Source organism: Lycorma delicatula, chromosome 1, assembly GCF_047948215.1.
Source record: "Lycorma delicatula isolate Av1 chromosome 1, ASM4794821v1, whole genome shotgun sequence".
In the NCBI taxonomy this organism is placed as follows: Eukaryota; Metazoa; Arthropoda; class Insecta; order Hemiptera; family Fulgoridae; genus Lycorma; species Lycorma delicatula.
This window is the reverse complement of record NC_134455.1, coordinates 305,596,600-305,615,828: the sequence shown is the minus strand read 5'-3', so window position 1 is coordinate 305,615,828 and position 19,229 is coordinate 305,596,600. Positions and strand designations below refer to the sequence as shown.

General features: G+C 26.8%; 1 protein-coding gene across 2 annotated transcripts in view; it reads left to right on the top strand.

The window, feature by feature from the left end:
- LOC142333461 (hexosaminidase D-like) overlaps positions 1 to 14,711 on the top strand; it is a 62,250-nt gene extending 47,539 nt beyond the window's left edge. For both annotated transcript variants that reach the window (XM_075380648.1, XM_075380658.1), the window contains 3 exons: positions 2,202 to 2,392; positions 5,938 to 6,233; positions 7,724 to 14,711. In XM_075380648.1, coding sequence (XP_075236763.1) covers positions 2,202 to 2,392; positions 5,938 to 6,233; positions 7,724 to 8,684 — 1,448 coding nt within the window. In that variant the 3' untranslated portion in view covers positions 8,685 to 14,711. The remainder of the gene's footprint in view (positions 1 to 2,201; positions 2,393 to 5,937; positions 6,234 to 7,723) is intronic.
- The last annotated feature ends 4,518 nt before the right edge of the window (positions 14,712 to 19,229 follow it).

Here is a 19,229-nt window from a genome sequence, read left to right as displayed (position 1 = left end):
AAGAAGGCGATGGAAGATCATCTTTATATTCACTCTACATTTAGCTATGGGTTAATTGTTATCTAGTTAGTCACTGATAGAAGTAAATAATGTCTTATATACAGTTGCATAAATATACTGAAATGTCCTTATAACCTAATACTTCCTTGCGGTTTTTATATTGTCTCTATTCTCAGATCCTTCTCTCTTGGAGAATCTCTTATAAAGTACAGGAATAAAGTTGAATGTAATGCCTAAAAAAAACCCACAACCTTCAGGTGAAACAAGATGTTATCAATGTGCAATGAAGTTTGGCGATTAGTCTTAATGATTTAAATCAATGGTCCTAGATTCAAGAGCCAGTAAATGTCAATTTTTTATAACATTAAACTACTTAGGATTGGCTATCCAGTTTCAGTTTGGTTTTTTAATGTTATTTATAAATATCATAGAAATATTTATTGCTTATTGCACCTTCTCATGCAACAAAAATTCATTTCTCATCAATGACTGTAATTGAAATTTTTTTAGAAATAATTGAATAATTTGGGAAAAAATTAAGAAGATAAAATTTTACTTTGTGTTTTATAAATTGAACAGATAATAAGTTAAATTTAATAAAAAACAAAAATATGCAGCTCCAAGGGACAAAATATAATTATTTTTTTAAAACAAATTCTAAAAATTGTGTCTTGTTTTTTAAACTTATGGAAATCTGTTTCCAAGATGATGTTTTTGATGTTATGTTGAATCTAAAGTCAGTTTACTTATGGGTTGAATTACAATGATAATCATGAGATTTCTGAGATTAATAAACACCATCCATACTTAGTCAAGTATGTGTGTTGTTTAACTAGATTCTCATTTATTCACGAAATCAAGGACTCATTGATTACTAAATATAGAATAAAATATTTTTTTCAATCCAGTTGTTAACAAAATGTTAAAATATAATTCAATTATACATATTTTTATTATTATGTAACAGTTTTTGTAATGGTTTGTTATTATTCTCAACAGTATCCATTGCTGAACATAATGTCCTTTATTAGATACTGTACCTTACCACCAGGTTAACCATCAATAATCAGTTTCTCTGACATTATTTTTATTTGTATACCTTAAAACTGATATTCTAATTAAAGCAGAGACTAGATCTGAATACTTATACTAATTAAATATAATGCCCTAGTACAGGAGCAGTCACCAAGTAAGATATAACTGACAATTTAAAGTAAAAATTTAATTAGCATTCAATAATTCATTTTATTTCAATCCTCTGAAAACTTTCAAATTTATTAGTTTGATCTAATGTAATATTTAAATAAAATTTGATCCATTTATTTACTCATACCTTTGATGAATTATCAGTTACAGAACTCATCTTTTTACATGATTTGGGGATAAAGTGATTAATAAATATTAAACCCTTGGTGAGGATTGAAGCTAGAATTAATTAAATATGAAAACGGTTGAGCATTACACTAAATACCCATGCTTTATTATTTGTATCATAGAATTTATGGATAGATTCCTATATTCTCAAATCTGTTTTTTAAAGTGATTAATAAATATTAAACCCTTGGTGAGGATTGAAGCTAGAATTAATTAAATATGAAAACGGTTGAGCATTACACTAAATACCCATGCTTTATTATTTGTATCATAGAATTTATGGATAGATTCCTATATTCTCAAATCTGTTTTCCTTACAATTTTAAAAATTGAATATTTCTATAAAACTTGCACAATTTATGGAAAGTAAATAATTGTATTCATACAGACCCAAAAAGATTAAATTAGATTTAATTTCAATCTACCCTATGATTTTCTTATTTCCTAATCTCTTTTACTTAACTTGAAAAATATTTTTAATAGAATGAATAATAATTGAAAGATGCACTATGACATTTAGGTCAAAAAAATGTTAAACAAAGATCTTAATATTCAAATAACAAAGAAAAGCCAATCATTAAAAAAAAAGAATTAAAAAGGCAACTCTCCAATAACATAAAGAATGATTCTAATATTTAATTTCTTGAGCATTATAACCACCCAACCTAACCAAAAAGTAAGTTTTCCTCTTTTGTTATGTTATTTCTAACATTTAATTAATTTAAATATAATGATATAAATTATACAATTAAATAATAATATTTTAATAGCTTATATACATTTACATGGATTTATTTATTAATTGTGTTATTTTTATTTTTGCACAGATAAACCAATGCTGAAAATAGTTCACCTGGATTTGAAGGGAGCCCCTCCAAAACTTAGCTACCTTCGTCACTTATTGCCATTATTAGCTAAAGCAGGGTGCAATGCTTTACTGGTTGAATATGAAGACATGTTCCCATACCATGGTATTCTAAAAAACATTTCAGCAAAAAATGCTTACAGTCAGCAACAAGTAAGTTCTGTATATATTATATACAGCATTAAGCCTAAGCTTAGCCTAAATGCTAGTTTGATCTAATCGTGAAAATTTCAGTACCTATAAAATTCCAGGGCAGTAATATTGTGGCTGAGATGTCCTCAGCCAAGAATTATTGGCTACCCATTTGAGCTCCTTCCAAATTAAAAGCATACTTTAATTGACTAATGATGCATTGTCATGATGAAATCGTGACCATAAAAATTATATACTTCCTGTTCTTCCTGTCCTTCACGTTCTGAAAAACCAGAATCTCAGTACATACTTGGCAAGAAGATCTAAAATGGTAGTGTAAAAAAAATAACATAATAAATTTATTGTACTAAGATGTATTTTTAATTATTTGTACATTTCTTAATCTGAAGACTAGACTAGCTACATAAGTAGAGGCATTTGTATTGCAAAAATTAATTCAATTAAAGTAATAACTTATTATTTTTTTACAAACTCTCACTATCAGCGCATAACCTGTTAATCTGATTACAAAGAAGTTTTTACTCTTTCTAAGTGAACATTTTTTCATCTCCTAATATTTTTTTTCTTAAAAGTGAGTCCACAAAATAATTAAGGCAGTGGTCATTAAAGATTCCAGGAATGTGAAGAATATTTCTCAGGTCTAGCCAGCCCTTCTTATTCCAAACAAAAGTTAAGTAAACTGTAAATTTGTTCTTCTTAAATATTTTTTTATGAATTTTTCTCTATTCCTGCTGTTTAAAAGTTCAGCATTTAATCTGCTGAGTGAACGACATTAACTTTTTTTGTATACATGGAAGAGTACATTTCTGAGTCCAAAAATAATTACTAAAAATAAAACTAAGCACATAACTGAAGCTTCATTGAAATTTGGATTGTTCCTAAAATCAATTAAGACTTGTCTTAAAGTATTCCATAGATTATTTATAGAAATAAATAAAATTTGAGTATAATGTCTGCTGTAACAAATAAAGTAGATACAATAGACTACTAATTTATGGTTGGTTGATCTATACCTGCTTTCTATAACAGCCAAGTGCAACAAACCCCTTAATTTATTAAAAAAATAAATGACTTTTTGTTTTCTGTGTATTGTTACACAGACTTAATCAGGTCTTTTAATCAAAAACATGTACCTTCCTTTGGGCTGAATAATCTTTGATTGCAGAACTGCTTTAACATCTCGCTTCTCTTTATTCTATATCCCAATTCAAAAGTTTTACAAGAACCTGGTTTTAAAGATCAACAATAAGGATCTTTCAAATCTATTTTGATATGTTGTCCAACCTGCTCAGTAAACCTTTTTTCAATATTTTCCTTAATATTTTAATCAAAGATTTCCATTACTGTATTTTTGCATTGTTACAGAGTTTTAAGTTACCATTTTACTAGTTTATATTCATTAAATTATTAAATTTCATTGAATAAATTGTTGGGTTAAAATAATTAAAACATATTTAAAGGCATTTTAAGTTCTTAATGACATAAGAATAAAAAAGGACATCAATAAATTCATCAAGGAAAGCAATTATTTAAGAAGAAAGATATTAAATTTTTAATTTAAGAAAATCCAGTATGAAATTAAACGAAATAGCCACAAAATGTAAATTATCACATTTAACTGTAATGTAATGAGAAATAAGGATTAGAATTTGAAAAAAAATAAATGCAACACAAATGTTGTCAAAAATAATTAGAACTTGTGAACGTCTGTCTAATATGGAAATAGAAACAAATTAACTACCAAATGTGATAAGTATTTATAACTATGACAAATAATGCAAAGTATTGTAAATATTTCAGATGTTAAAATAGTACAAAAGATGAAACTTCTCCTCTTTAAGGTGTACTTCTGATCTTCAAAAAGTTTTCTAAACAATTTAGCAGTCAGATTACCCAACATTAAATTAGAAATTTCAGATTATTAATGTTAAAATATTGCAATATTAGTAGGTCAGATTACACTTATAAAAATGCTGTATGAAGCTGCTGATGCAATTATTTCAACCACTGAAGACTACCCTGATATGTTACCTAAAGTAATAGAAGAACTCAAATACTCAGTTCATTTCAAAAGTCAATATTGATCAAAGTGGCATATGCGGGAAATATGTGCCAGCCTGAATGTAGATAGCCAAAGAAGAACAAAGAATGGGTAGTTTCAATTCTACAACTATATAACTCTGTTTTTATGCAATCTAGAATTCAATTGTTCAAATAAATTCTGTAATTTCATCTAAAAAGTTCAATGAAGGAGGATCTTTCTGCAGTTGTATCTTTCACAATATTGTTGTGCAAAGCTAAGGATTTAATTTACAACTTTCCAGGAACCAGATTGTTTAAGGAGGGATTTTCTATATACACTCTCTGTTGACAGTATGAGTCTGTTTGACAGACTGATAGAAAATAAAGGAAATACTAACAGTTTCAATAGGTAGTGAAATTTTTAAAAATGTCCTTTTCAGATTTTTTTTAGGGCTACCCTAAATTTAGATGGTTTACCAAGCAATGAATAAAACATTCTTATTACAATACTTTGATTTTAAAATGATAAACTTTCATTCAAAATATTGTCTTAACATTTTATTTGTAAATAAATTTTTCAGTATGTCATAGGGAGTTAAAAATACGATTATTGGGAACTTATTAACCTATCTTTTAGAATAAATAAAACCAAAGCCATTTTTTTAATAATCTGGTAGTATGATGATTTTTTATGCTAAATGATCATTTTTGTTCAATGTCTGAGGAAAATTAAAAAAAAAAACTTAATTTTTGATCCCTTTTTCTAGATCACTATCAAATATTAATTTTAATTAGGTCAATGAATCAAATGTTGATTATCTTAGTATTACTGAGAAATGTCTTCTTTTTTATAGTATAAATAAATATATGTACATTTTATTGATGCACAGGCTTCTAATAGTTGTTAAAGTATCTTCATGCAGGGAGGATATTATATCTTATTAAAGACTATAAAATGGCAATTTTTTTTATTATTCAAATAAATAAATTGCATGTAGAGTGCCGTTAAGATGTATATTTTCATGGAATTGTGTAATGAAAAATATAGAATTTTCTTTTAAGTATCCTCAATCCTTAAAATCCTAACACACATCATACTTGCTAAGAAGATGATTACTACATTATTTTAATTTCTTTCCTTACACATCGTATCTTACTTATAATCGAATCAATTATAAATTGAAGTGGTTTGTCAGTAATATATCAGTCAATGGCAATTATTTGAAACAGCAAAGTTTTCAAATGACAAATCAAACAAAATTTGATAAATACAGATTTTAAATTGCTTTCTGACATTTTCGGTCAATTTTTAAAGTTGTTTAATCATGGTTGCCACAAGAAAAAGTAAAATGTTAGGAAGTGCATTATAAAACTCAGTATTTGTTAAATTTAGTTTTACTTATTTTTAAAAAGGTTCAGAGTTTTAAAAAATGTTTATTAATTATATTTACTTATTTGTTAAATATTTTGATTATCATTTATTTTCAATTACTATTGTTATTATTAATTATATGTATTTACAGGTGATGAACTTTCTTTCATGGTGTCATGACTTGGGTATGGAAGTGATACCATTGGTTCAAACATTTGGACACCTGGAATTTGTACTAAAACTAGAAGAATTTCGATATTTACGAGAAGTTGATGAATTCCCTCAAGAGATTTGTCCTTCAAATTCAAATTCTTTAAGTGTAATACAAGAAATGTTGCGACAAGTTCTTTCTATTCATAGGACAGCTAAATATATACATATTGGTTGTGATGAAGTATACCATTTAGCAATGTGCAATCTGTGTGTTAAAAGGCAGATAGATTCCAGGTTTGTAATTCAAATACTTAGTTGATTATAGATTGTAATTTTTATTATTATTTTTTGGTTTTATTAATGGATTTGAAATAAATGAATACATGAAACCAAATAATTTCCTATAAAATATAAAAAAATATAGTTATTAAACATTTTTAGGTAGCTTAAAGAGAACAATACAATGGTAAAATATTCAGTTTTACAAAAAAGTAATTGCCATGAAAATTTTTTTACGGAAACTAAAAGAAAAATTTTAAAAAGTTGAAGTATTATTAAATTTTGACATACTATTGTGGTGCACGGATGTGAAATAACATTTTTAAATGTGTCTGTAGCAATAATCTTGAGATATTTTGCAATTCAACTCTGGGATATTGAAATATTGTAACTAGTATATAATAAACTACTGAATCTGTTTTGACCTCTCCTGTGCTACTTCATTTAAAATGTATAGCTATACTAACTAGTAGTAGTACTAACCTCCCACATTAGGAAGAACAAAATTTGTATAGCGTATTACTTTATATTTGTATTTTATTTGTATTACTTTATATTTACAATATAAAGTAAAACTTTATATTGTAGATGATGTAGCATAGGAGAGGTCAAAACAGATTACAAGTAACATGTGTAATGCAATTATTATATGGTAGAAAACAGTTCCTTTCTCATTCAGAAGCACATAAATCAATTGACGATTTATTCACCAAATGGGTGATGAAAATGTATATCAAAAGATTAATAAAATTCATCATCTTTCTGACTGACAATGATAAATAGGCCAGACAAAGTAGCCTAAGTATATGGTTTAATCATACAAGTTTGTGAATTCTGTGTCACTTCATTATATTTTATGCTATCAAAAACAATATGAGAAGCAATGGTCTTAATTTACTCATTAATTTTCTTCAGCAGTTCTTATTACAATATTAAGTCATAATCAATCCTAAAATTGTGAAGTTTTCTGTAAACTAATTAAATAATTTTTTTAATTCTACTACAACACACATTTTTACAAGGAAAGTTATGAAAAGCTTTGTCTTTGAGCTAACTCAGAATGAGAGTTAAGTTTTAAGAATTAAGTTTCTTCAGAAAATGCAATTGCAAGTGATGGGTTTGTGGTGGCACTGGTGTTTAAATTAAAGAATGTTGATTGTGATATGGGAAGATGTGTAAGAATGTTTTTTTTTTGCAGTTAAAATTTAATTATTTTTAAAGCAAAGTAATTTCAATCCTAACTTATTAGAATAATTAACATTTCTTTACTGAAGGGATCTGCTGAACATAAATACTGATCATGCTTAAACTAAGTGTTGGCTGATAACTGGTAGTTTAGACATTGTACACTGTACTGACAATTTGAAATTGTGTTCTCATAGAGGAATCTGGTTAAAAATGAATGATGAATTAATTAAAAACATACACTATATTCTGTAAATTGTGAATTTTTTTATTAAGGAAAATTTGTAAAGAATTATACATTTCAACCTTTTTTTTTTTAGGGAAATCTTTGTTTCACATGTAAAAAGTGTTGCTGAATTCCTGAAATTATCTTATCCTGGAATAACTCCTCTAATTTGGGATGATATGATGAGATCTTGGAGTCCTCAGTTTCTTAGTTCAACACCATTAGGAAATTTAGTTGAACCAGTAGTATGGGTGTATACTGATAATATTGAAAGACTTGTGCCACATTATATTTGGTACTGGTATACAAGAACATTTACTAATATTTGGATAGCTGGTGCATTTAAAGGTGCTACTACATCAACATCTGTTCTTCCTGATATGCGTAATCACTTTGAAAACCAAAAATCTTGGTTAAGATTCATTTCAAAATCAACAAAAAGTGCTCGAGGTTATGTGTTGACCGGTTGGTCTCGTTATGATCATTTTGCTTCACTTTGTGAATTACTGCCACCATCAGTTCCTTCTCTGTTATTAAATTTAATTTTTATATCATCAAAAAAATCTGAGGCAGATGAAAAAATTTTTAAGAAGTGGAGAGAACTAATGAAATGTTCTCCATCAGTAGATTTAACTTTTGATTCAGAAACTCCTGAATCAAGAGCATTGGCGATGTGTTCATTTGGAGGAATGGATGCATATGCTTTAATGAATAATTATTTAACTTTAAAAAATCGTGTCGACTGGTTGCATACATATCTAACTGAAAGAGATGGTTGGATGACACCGTATAATGTAAAATATAATTTCACAAGTCCCATGAGAATTTTGGACAGTTTTAAAAGTAAAAATGGAGAAAATATTTTAAAAGAAGTTGAAATCATTAGAAATGAAACAGTAAAAATTCTTTCTAATTATTATGATATTTTTACAGTTCAAGAATGGATTGAACAAAGATTGGAACCTTTACAGACTAAGATGAATGCTCTTACAACACAAATAGAGATTCTAAATAACATCAGAACATGGCCTAGACGACCATTAACTTTAAGATAACTAATTAATTCCGTTCCTTTTTATACAACCTTCATCATCAGTATTACAGTTAGCAAATACACATTCCATTATACCTTTATCACAGCATAATTCTTTTTTTGTTATTTGATACTTAGGAATACGATATAAATAAACATTGCAAACGTTTTTTTATGAGATAATTTTTATACTTACCATACTTTGGTTAAGCAAACATTGCTAAAAACACAAGTTATAAAATTAAAGTTGTGAGCTGTTATCATGATCTCCCTGGATAATTAACAAATAAAAGAAATTCTTACACTGAAATAATATTATTTGCCATTGACATTATAATTTCACACAATAAAAGTTAAAAATGTAATTTTCAAAACAAAAGCAAAATAGAATTCAATTTTTTTTGTATTTTCTAAAAAAAAATTAAATAATAAAAAACTACAAAAATGATACACTTTAAAACTCATACCTATGAACTTACGAATATCCCTTTTATTGTTTTGTAAAGTTTATATTAAAAATATGGCCTAAAGTTTTATAGCTCACATTGTTTAATAATAGTGTAATAAATAATACATTAATTTATTAATTATTATGGAGTTATTTATTTATGTCATAAGATTATCATTAAACCAATAATATTTTTAATCCATATTTGTATTAGTATGGTTTAAATATAGATACAGAAAATTTTACAAGCTCTTGGGTGATTTCCAGCATGTCCTCATCCTTACTACCTTCTTTTTTAGTTGTAATATCCTGTGTAGAAAAATATTGGAAAAAAAATCAATATTTTAAAGAAAAAAAGATGATCTAAAAGGATGAAAAAGATATCTGTAAGTCACACCATGAAGGAGAATTCCTGACCAAAAACACCATCATCCTTTCTCAAATAAACTGGAAACACTGTGCATAATTTATTTTTATTACGTGAGCTTTACATAATCATTATTTTATGGTACGTTTATTCTCATACTTTCATATTACATCTAGTAGTTGCCATAACAAAAAAATTATGGGTGACTAGTCCTTTCTAAAAACAGTATATTCATTTTAAGAAGTATTCTATACTACACTCTAACTAGGTAATGCAGAAAGTATTTACAACAATAAATGATGCCTACTTATATTTACCCCGGGCATACTGATACAAAAACTCTTATAGAAAACAACTTTAATTAGTGCTACTTCTACCTCAGCTGGATTATATGTATCACAGCCACAAAAAATGGTTCCTTCTTTTTTGTCATGAAATAATGCATTGTATGTATTTCCTGACAAGTAAGAGTAATTATTTATTTACTAATTTTTAATTTAACTACTTATTTGTTCCACATTGTTATTAAATGAAGAGTGTAAGCAAAAACAACTAATGTCATTAGGTGCATGAAAATAGAAAAAAAATGTATAAAAATGTTTAATTATAAGAATTAAAATTATAGAAAAAATGTTGATCATACATATTAATTTTAAACTATTAATATTATTTCAAATTCTATAAAAGTAGGTAGAAAAATAGCAAATATCTATCAAAGATACTCATCTCTAATTTATATTGCAACATGAAGTTTAACATTCAGTTGCTTCTATCATATTTATCAATTTCTTGTGCTTCTTAGGAAAAAATTAATCAGCGTATTTTAAAAATGAACTTTTTAAACTTATGCATCTAAGATAGATTAGATATAAGGAATACTGAAAATTCTTACAGCAAATGTGCTACCTTTTATAAAATATCTTTAAAGGATACAAGATTAGTAAATTTAGTAATGAAAGCAATTTTAGACAATAAGATCTGTATGGGAAGGTGGAGATTGGAATATTTTTCTTATTTACATTCTTTTCCCACTAAGTTTATTTTTTTTAGGTGGGAAGGATTTGACTGATTTATAATTCAAAGCTTACTTTATGGTGTTTTTTGATAATTAGACACTAGTAGTTTAAGATGTAGAATGGGCTGAAATTAAAAAATAAGCCAAGAATACAAGGAAATATAGAAAAGTACCAAGTCAATAAAGTAGATGACAAAAAATAATAAAACAAATTTTCCGATCTCCATGGTAGAGCGGTTCAGCTTTTTATGGTCCTGAAGCCTTTAAAATCTTAGAGCTTTTCAAATCACTTCAGCCATTTATCATACTCTACAAAATCCATTTTCATATACAAGCTTTGCTGAAAGATTCTGTTGTGAATTAATTCATCAAGCAAAAAAAAGTGATTCTCTTTATTTATAATTTGCCGGAAATTGCAAATTAATTTTTGAGGATGTCGTTTCAGTTAGATTTAGTTCACTGATAAAATAAATGGGGTAATAACTAGAAATTCGCCTACTAAATAGAGGCAATATTATGCAATACATTGTTTTTTATAGAAAGGATTACATTAATTTGTTGTTTTACACTATTTGTCACTTTCTTAGAAATAAGATGTAAAAAAAAAAAAACATCTGAGGTATAAGCAGCACTAGTCAGAGGAGTTGTTTGTTCTAAGTGTAATGATATTTACTGTACACTTAACTACTATAATAAATAGATTGAAGGTATATAACCTGCATTTTGGGAACTGAATTGCAGCAGTATATCCATCTCAATGAATAAGGTACAGTAAACCACATCACTAATCACTTCCCTAGTTAAGTTGCTGGAATGCTTTTTATTCTTAACAGCTAAATCATTTTCAGAGCTTGTTTCTCATGAAAGATCACCTACAATTGTAAGATTATACTACATGATTTATGTACGCTTATAATAATGAATTTTGATTTTTAAGTTATTTTTAAATAATTTTAAATTTTCATAAAACCAATAATTAGTGAAGAAAATATAAAAAGTAACTACATTTTAAGTAGCTGTAAAATATGTTGTTGATTCCACTGAAAGAGAAAACTTGTGATAATTGAGTCTGGATTATGCCAAGTTCAATGTTGACAATTTGCCAATAAAGCCTTCCGTTTTTAGGTTGACATCTTCTGTTTCTAAACTCGACTACATCACCTCCCATTCTTGTTTATTTATATCTTTTTTAGAACTAAATTAAAGTTCTTTACCAATCTAATACAAACAATCAACACGGAAGAAAATGTAATGATTAATATTGTTTATATGTGCTATATACAAAATTGTACACTTACCAAACTACACTAATGATGATCTTTAATTTTGAGATTCATAAAATTATACTTAAATAATTTAATAAAAGTGACTTTTTAAAAATGATTTAACATAAAATAAAGACAAAATATGAAACTACAATATAACAAACGTTAGCTTCTGTACTAAGCTGAAGTAACTACAAAGCTTAATTTCTTGCTAAGCCATAAAGTGAATATAAGTTTTGTAGTTTGTTATCTAATAAGAAGGTAAGATATAGCTGTCTCCAACCTCCACCAGTGAAATAATGGGTAAAATTCTGTATTTATTTTGAATATCATTGCTTTTTATAAAATATTAACCAAATTAATGAATTTGTTTGAAATTGGGTAAGATGTAAACTATCCTTATGGATACCTCATCATTTTTTTATCACCCACACCTTTTCCTTTTTTTTAAAAAAAAGAAAATTAAATAATTAAAAAAACCCACATAAATTTGTCAAGTTATTAGAGGTAATTGCTTTATAATATATGTAATTACTATAAACCGACAAAGTTGCCTCATGGTAAGACCTATTTTCCTTGCTGTTACTCCTGTTTACCATGACACAATAACAAAATTGTTTGTTAAATAATAAACTATATCCAACACACAAAATCATTTTCTTACATATTCAACCTGAATCATTGACCCTTCACGCTTTCCTAAAAATGACAAACCCAAAATTTCTATATGCTTCATTATAAAATATCAAAATACCCCTCCCACAAATGTGTTTAATAAATGAACAGTTCATTAAAAAAGCCGGCCTCCGTGGTGCGAATGGTAGCATCTCAGGCTTTCATTCCGAGGTTCCAGGTTCGAATCTTGGTCAGGCATGTCATTTTCACATACCACAAAAATTATCATTTCATCTAATCCTCTGAAGCAATACATAATGGTGACTCGAAGGTTGAAAAAAGTCATTAGAAAAAGCTTAAATATTAACTCATACAGCATAAATCCCTTCAACAGAATAAAACATCAAATACCCTGAAAATCAATTTTTTTTTGACCATTTTTAACAACTCAGCAGGAAATCATCATTCAACATAACAAAACCAAATACTAAAATGGCAACCAAGCCTACCTTAAAATCTAAAGTAAAACATAACAATGAGCCTCAGAAATTTTGAAAGTACTAAACAAAATTACTTTGCTCTCCAAAACAATTACTACATACAACCTAATGGTCTTCTTATAAACGATTATAGCTACAATGGTCTATAACAACTTCTTGTACCTATGTAACACAAGACTATGTGAACAACTGCTAACAAAGAAACACAAAAAGCACTACAAATTACATTTTTAATAAAAACACAGTAAATAAATATTTTTTTTTTATTTACCACTCCAAACTGTAACCAACAAAAAAACATTTCAAAATTTGTAGAAATCGAAGAAAACAGACTCTCACATTCACAACTCCTCAAACCATCCAACCTCACATAAAATAATGATTTTCAAAATGTGACCCACAGAATACTCAATATATCCACTCCACATGAAGATCAAGTAGAAAAACTGAACATAAAAAGTTTCTAGCACACACAGATTTATACAGCATAACACTTATTAAGTCATTACTATATGAGATAACTAAAAATAAAAATAAATCAATAAAATAAAAATTAATTACCATTACCTTCAAAAACTCAAAAAAAGAAAAAAGTAGGACACAAAAAAAATCTTCAAAAATGTAGCCCTCAGAACAATAAAAAAATACAAATTATTACACAGAGAATAAAATTACCAAACATACTGGCCTGAACTATATAAGCAAGACTGTACCAATTACATAATGTTCTTCATTAGTCAATATAATCCAGTTTTAAATAGAAATAATGAAACGTTAAAAATTCTCCACAGAAACATGGAGTCAACATTTACTAACCATCTGGATACAAATCACACATCAACAAATGCTGATATTTTACTTATACACAAAAAAGAACCACAATTTAATAAAACCACATCTTGATTACTGTAAAATTTTTAAATGCACAAAAACACTCTTATATACTAAACAGATAGACCCAACTCAGACCCATAGCACCTTACAATACGTTCTAAATACATGCATGCCTAATTAAAAAGAAAATACCAGCAATAAAAATCAGTTGATACCAGTGTGAGTTAAGCAGGAGCAGCATTAGATGCCAAAGATGGTCATAAAAATGACTGAAAATATTTTAAAGTATGTTATTAAAAATATTTTATAGTAGAAATTTTGTTTGGAACTGTAGAAGTTAAGTTGTAATTTCAAAATGTTATATTTTTAAAGTAATAATATTACTGAACATAATGTACATGGTAAATTTATATTTAATGTAAACTTATTATTCTGTCTTATAAATTAAAATTTATATGGATTATTAAAAAAATTTTTAAATATATTATCAACATTAAGCATTAAAAAAATAACTATTTCAATATTTATGTAATAAATCATACTACAATATGATGTAATACTGCAGTGATTTACATATTTGTATCAATGTAGTGTCAATTTAATAAGCAATGTGAGACTACCCAATAACAATTTTTACTAGTATTAGAATGTGGTATTGAAAATTACACATTTTTTTTTTTATAATTGATTTATGTACTACTGCTGTTGTTTATGTTTTGCATATATTTCTGTTTTTATGTTGCTTTATGTAAAAAGTATTTATGATTGATGATCCATGTTTGTTAAACAAATTTATATCAGTAGGTAAATAAATAAAATATCATATTAATTAAATAACGTAAATGAATAACATTCATATACTTCTGTAATTCGTAAAACGTAAATAAAGTGGAATGCGATGAAATCTCATTAGTTTTAATTCACACATGTCAAAATTTCATCACATTTCAAAACTTATGGTAATGCATAATTTTGTTACTTAGACCGAAGAGAATATCCTATTTTATAAGTTATTTTTTTTATTAGTTACTTTCTCTTCAATATTATGTCGCTGAACATTAAACACTTTTGTAAACATTAAGCATTTAGTTAAATTTCAGTTATTTCTCCAACTAATAATAAATACAAATATTTAATTTTCATTAAGAATTATTCGCCAATCATATTGATTTTAGTTATGTAAGAATTAAAATTAATACTGATAAATACAAACTTATCCTACTAGTAACTCAACTTCAAACTAAATCTAGAACCCTGGTTTCTTTGACAACTCATTCTATTTCTAAAATACAAAAATTCATTTATCATTTATTATTTCCAATCTATTATTACTTATCTAATGTTTATTCGATTTTAAAAGTTAATTATTTTGTATAGTTTTTTATTCACAATGAGGGACTATTTTGTAATTACCTTAATATACAACATTTTCACACACACACACACAATATATAACATATATTGTATATGTTACGTAGTGCATATATATATATATATATATATACACACACATTTCTATACAAGTATAGAAATAGCTTCATATTACAAAATTGAGGTGTACTATGAGGTAGGTGGATCTTTATTTGCACTGTATAGATAGTTATAAAATTACTGTTTTATGATGTGTTTGAAATTTTTCTTCACTTCCTTACGGGCACTGTATTGAATCAATTTTTTTTTAAATAGGAAGTTTAACATTTGATATATGATTTTAATGTATCATTTTATGAGAAAAATGATGCAAAAACCGTTTTTCGATAAATGCCTTTGTTTTTGAGTTACAAGCAATCAAAGTTGCCTTCAATCAAAATAACATTAAATCTTTCATCATTTTATTTACTACTCAACAGTATAATTAAGATTCAATAAAACTTATTATACTAAATCACACAATTAATTGAGACTGTCCTTTAAATGGAGATGACTTGAAGTATTATTCTTTTTTAAAAAATTGCAATTCACAATTGGCCATGGGAAAAGGAAATGAAGTTTACATTTCATATTGCATATTGTTTAACAATGCCATGTGTTTTTATTTTTATCATTAAATATATTATGTCATTCTTTTTAATAGGTAAATATTTATAAATCAGTTGACAGATTTTGACAATTAATTTTGATTAACAAATGCGACTGATTATAACCTCCTTGGTCGATATTGTTATACTCTGTATTATAAAAAAAAACATGTTGTGGAAATAATATCAATAACTTAGGTGGTGATGTGATGAACAGCCAATTACCGAATAGAATGTTTTTATTGTGAATAAAAGTTATAAACTCCTGTAAGAAAGTTATGCTGTATGCTAGTCCTTAGACTCAATTAAACATGTCATTGAGTATATATGAGATAGTTTTGCAAGCCATAAGAAAATCAAATTTTTAAAGATATTTAAATTTGTAGTTCTAAAAAGAAAAAAATATAACTTTTTATTTATGTACAGTAATAAAATTTTAATGCCAAAAAAGAAAACAAAGAAACAGCTACAATAATGATCATATGACTTTATTTTAATTATACTGGAATAAAAAAGTTGTGTAGTATTTTTTCTCTACAGAAATGTAGTGTTATGAAGAAATAATTTTGATGTTTTATTGTTTTAATTAAATTCAACATCAGCAACTGTTAGATATAAAAAAATGTCTACAAGCAAACATACTAAAATAAAACTGAAATCTTGCCAGCTTATGATTAATGTCAGAGGAGAATTGCTTTCTTTACATCTTGCAAAAACAAACCTCAATTCTAAATGTCATAATTAAGAACTTTTTAAGTAAATGTTTTAACATTTTAATGATGTCATTTGAAGAAAGATAATGCATGATCTTATTACAATAGTATTATTTTAAACTGTATCTTTTACAATTTACTTACTTCAAAAAAGCCGTAATAAGTAATCAAGAATGGCAACAAAAAATTTATTGGTAACATAAAGGAAGTATAAAAGAAATAATAATTTTGTTAAAAAAAATATATAGAAAATTAGCTATCAAAAACCAAACAATATTATAATCAAATTAGAAGAAAGAATAATTGGTTTCAAGGCTTGAGTAAATATATCTGGTCCTCTTGCTTGTGTGTACTAGTTTCAAACATTTTTGATTCCACATCAGTATATTGTATAGTACTTAGTTCAATGTGATGTAGAATGATGTGAATAGTACAAACTACCTAAGTGTTAGTGAGAATAAACTTTAGATACAAACAACCTATTAAATCTAGAAGGATATAACTTGGTCTATATCATTTATAATGAACTTACTGAATACTGCATTGATAATCCATGTTATCAAACATGAAAAAAATATCATTTTTTGAGTCATGTAACAAGAAGTAGTATAACTTTCAAATAGTAATTCAGGTTTTAATACTGTTGTAATGCAATACTGTAGCAATATATATATATATATATTTTATTTAGGAGTCACAAAATTCTAGTGGCTTTTCTGTTTCACCATTGTGTGCAGTGTATTGCATGTATTGCTGAAACTGAGAAACCACTAGAAAATTCATTGGATGTGCCCCAGTGCTGTCATCAGCCAAAAACAAATAGCTGCTTAAGAGAAAAGCAAAACTCTAAAGTAGAAAGCCAGACCAGTAAAGCTGTACCAGATTACTGTGATGTAACCACTAAAATTACACTGATAATTTAAGAAATGGGTTATGTAATTAACAGTGTAATAGTGTTTGTGGAAACAAATCAGAAAGTTACACAAGATTGTGTACAGTCTGTTTTACAAGATTTTATCACAATCTTGATACATCTGTCTTTAACATGTTTAAAATGTTAAAGAAGGTTTAGTACAAAAAAAATTATAAAGAAGATTACGGTTTATGCTCCACCATAAAAAAAAGGTTCAAGAAGATCGCATTTGTGCTCAACAACAAGAAAGTGTTAAAGAAGATCACGTTTGTGCTCAGCCACAACAAACTGTTAAAGAAGACTGCATAAATCAAGTATTTCCTGGAACTGTTAGACCATTCGTAAGTATAAAATAAAACAATGTTTTTTTTTTTTCAATTATTAAATTCTTTATTGTATAATTAGTAGTTTCATCCAGTTTGTTTTGACTGGTGAATTTTTTGAGCCTTTTTTTCCTACACATTATTTCATTATCTCATAAATGTTGAAAGTGACAATATAATTGTGTAACTTTGTCAAAAATGTAAATTACTAATTATTATAATTACTAGTAATTAATATAAATATTAAAATAATAAAAAATAAATTAAGTTTACTCAAAATAAAGGTAATAATCCTCTTGAATAACAGTATTTTTAAATCAAGTCAATTAAAGAATTCTGTTCTTTTTGAATCATGTTTGCTTCTTGACACAATACTTTTATAATATTTTAAAATACATTTAAATATATGTTAATCATTCTTGTAATTAGATTAGATCAGTCATTTTGATGTAATAATATCAAACATTACTCAGAAAAAACCAGGAAACGTTATCCATTATTTTAGAATAGTTCAAATTACATATTGTGTTAGAATGCAAAATGCTTCTATTGTGTTCTAAACAAGGAAACTGAAATAAAACTATATTTATAGTACTTGTAGAGTGAGTTTTGTTCTTAATCTAATTTTTTTACTTGTTTTGTGAAAATTTATACTAAAAACATTTAAAGAAGAATTTTAATTTATTCTCTGAAAGGTTTGGCTTGAAATGTTAGAGGTGAAATTCCCTTAAGGATATTATTTTTCTTTAAAAAAAATGCAATTTTTTAACAATTTAAAGAAACTAATAAAGGTTATAAAGGTTACTAATAAAGGTAGTATTTTTAAATTACATCTAGTATTAGATCTGACAAAATTGTCTGTTCCTTGACAATTTTAAAGATTTGTGTGTGTGCCTGTCTTACCTTGCCATGTGTGAAAATTGTGCAAGAAATTGTCATTTACCTTCCCCTCTAAAGGTGTTACTATTTATACATTTAATGACTGAATCATCTGGGAAAGTGGATCAGCAACAGCTTCTTGAATTTCTTTTAATTTATTAATCTGACTACTAATTAACCTTTCTGCAAACACACCACTGGAGCCAGATAACTAAAAAGAGGGTTTTCGATAATAATTAATATACTAATACTGAAATAGAGTGTTTGCAGATACAACAGAGTTCACAAAGAATATCTACTGCAATTTTTTTGTTAGGGTTTTCCAAACGAATTTCAAAATGTCTAAGTTAGTCCAGTGAGGAAACTTCCTGTGTATAGGACTGTTACCTCTGCTCAAATATGATCAGATTTTAAGGCTTCCTAAGAAAATTTTAAAAGAGTAAGTGGGCAACTTACCCTTATTTAGACCCATAATGTTCACCCACCGGCTTGATCCAGTAGTGAATACGTCTCCCCAAATCAGCTGATTTGGAAGTCGAGAGTTCCAGTGATCAAGTCATAGTAAAGTCAGTTATTTTTACATGAATTTGAATACTAGATCGTGGATACCGGAGTTCTTTGGTGGTTGGGTTTCAATTAACCACAAATCTCAGGAATGGTTGAACTGAGACTGCACA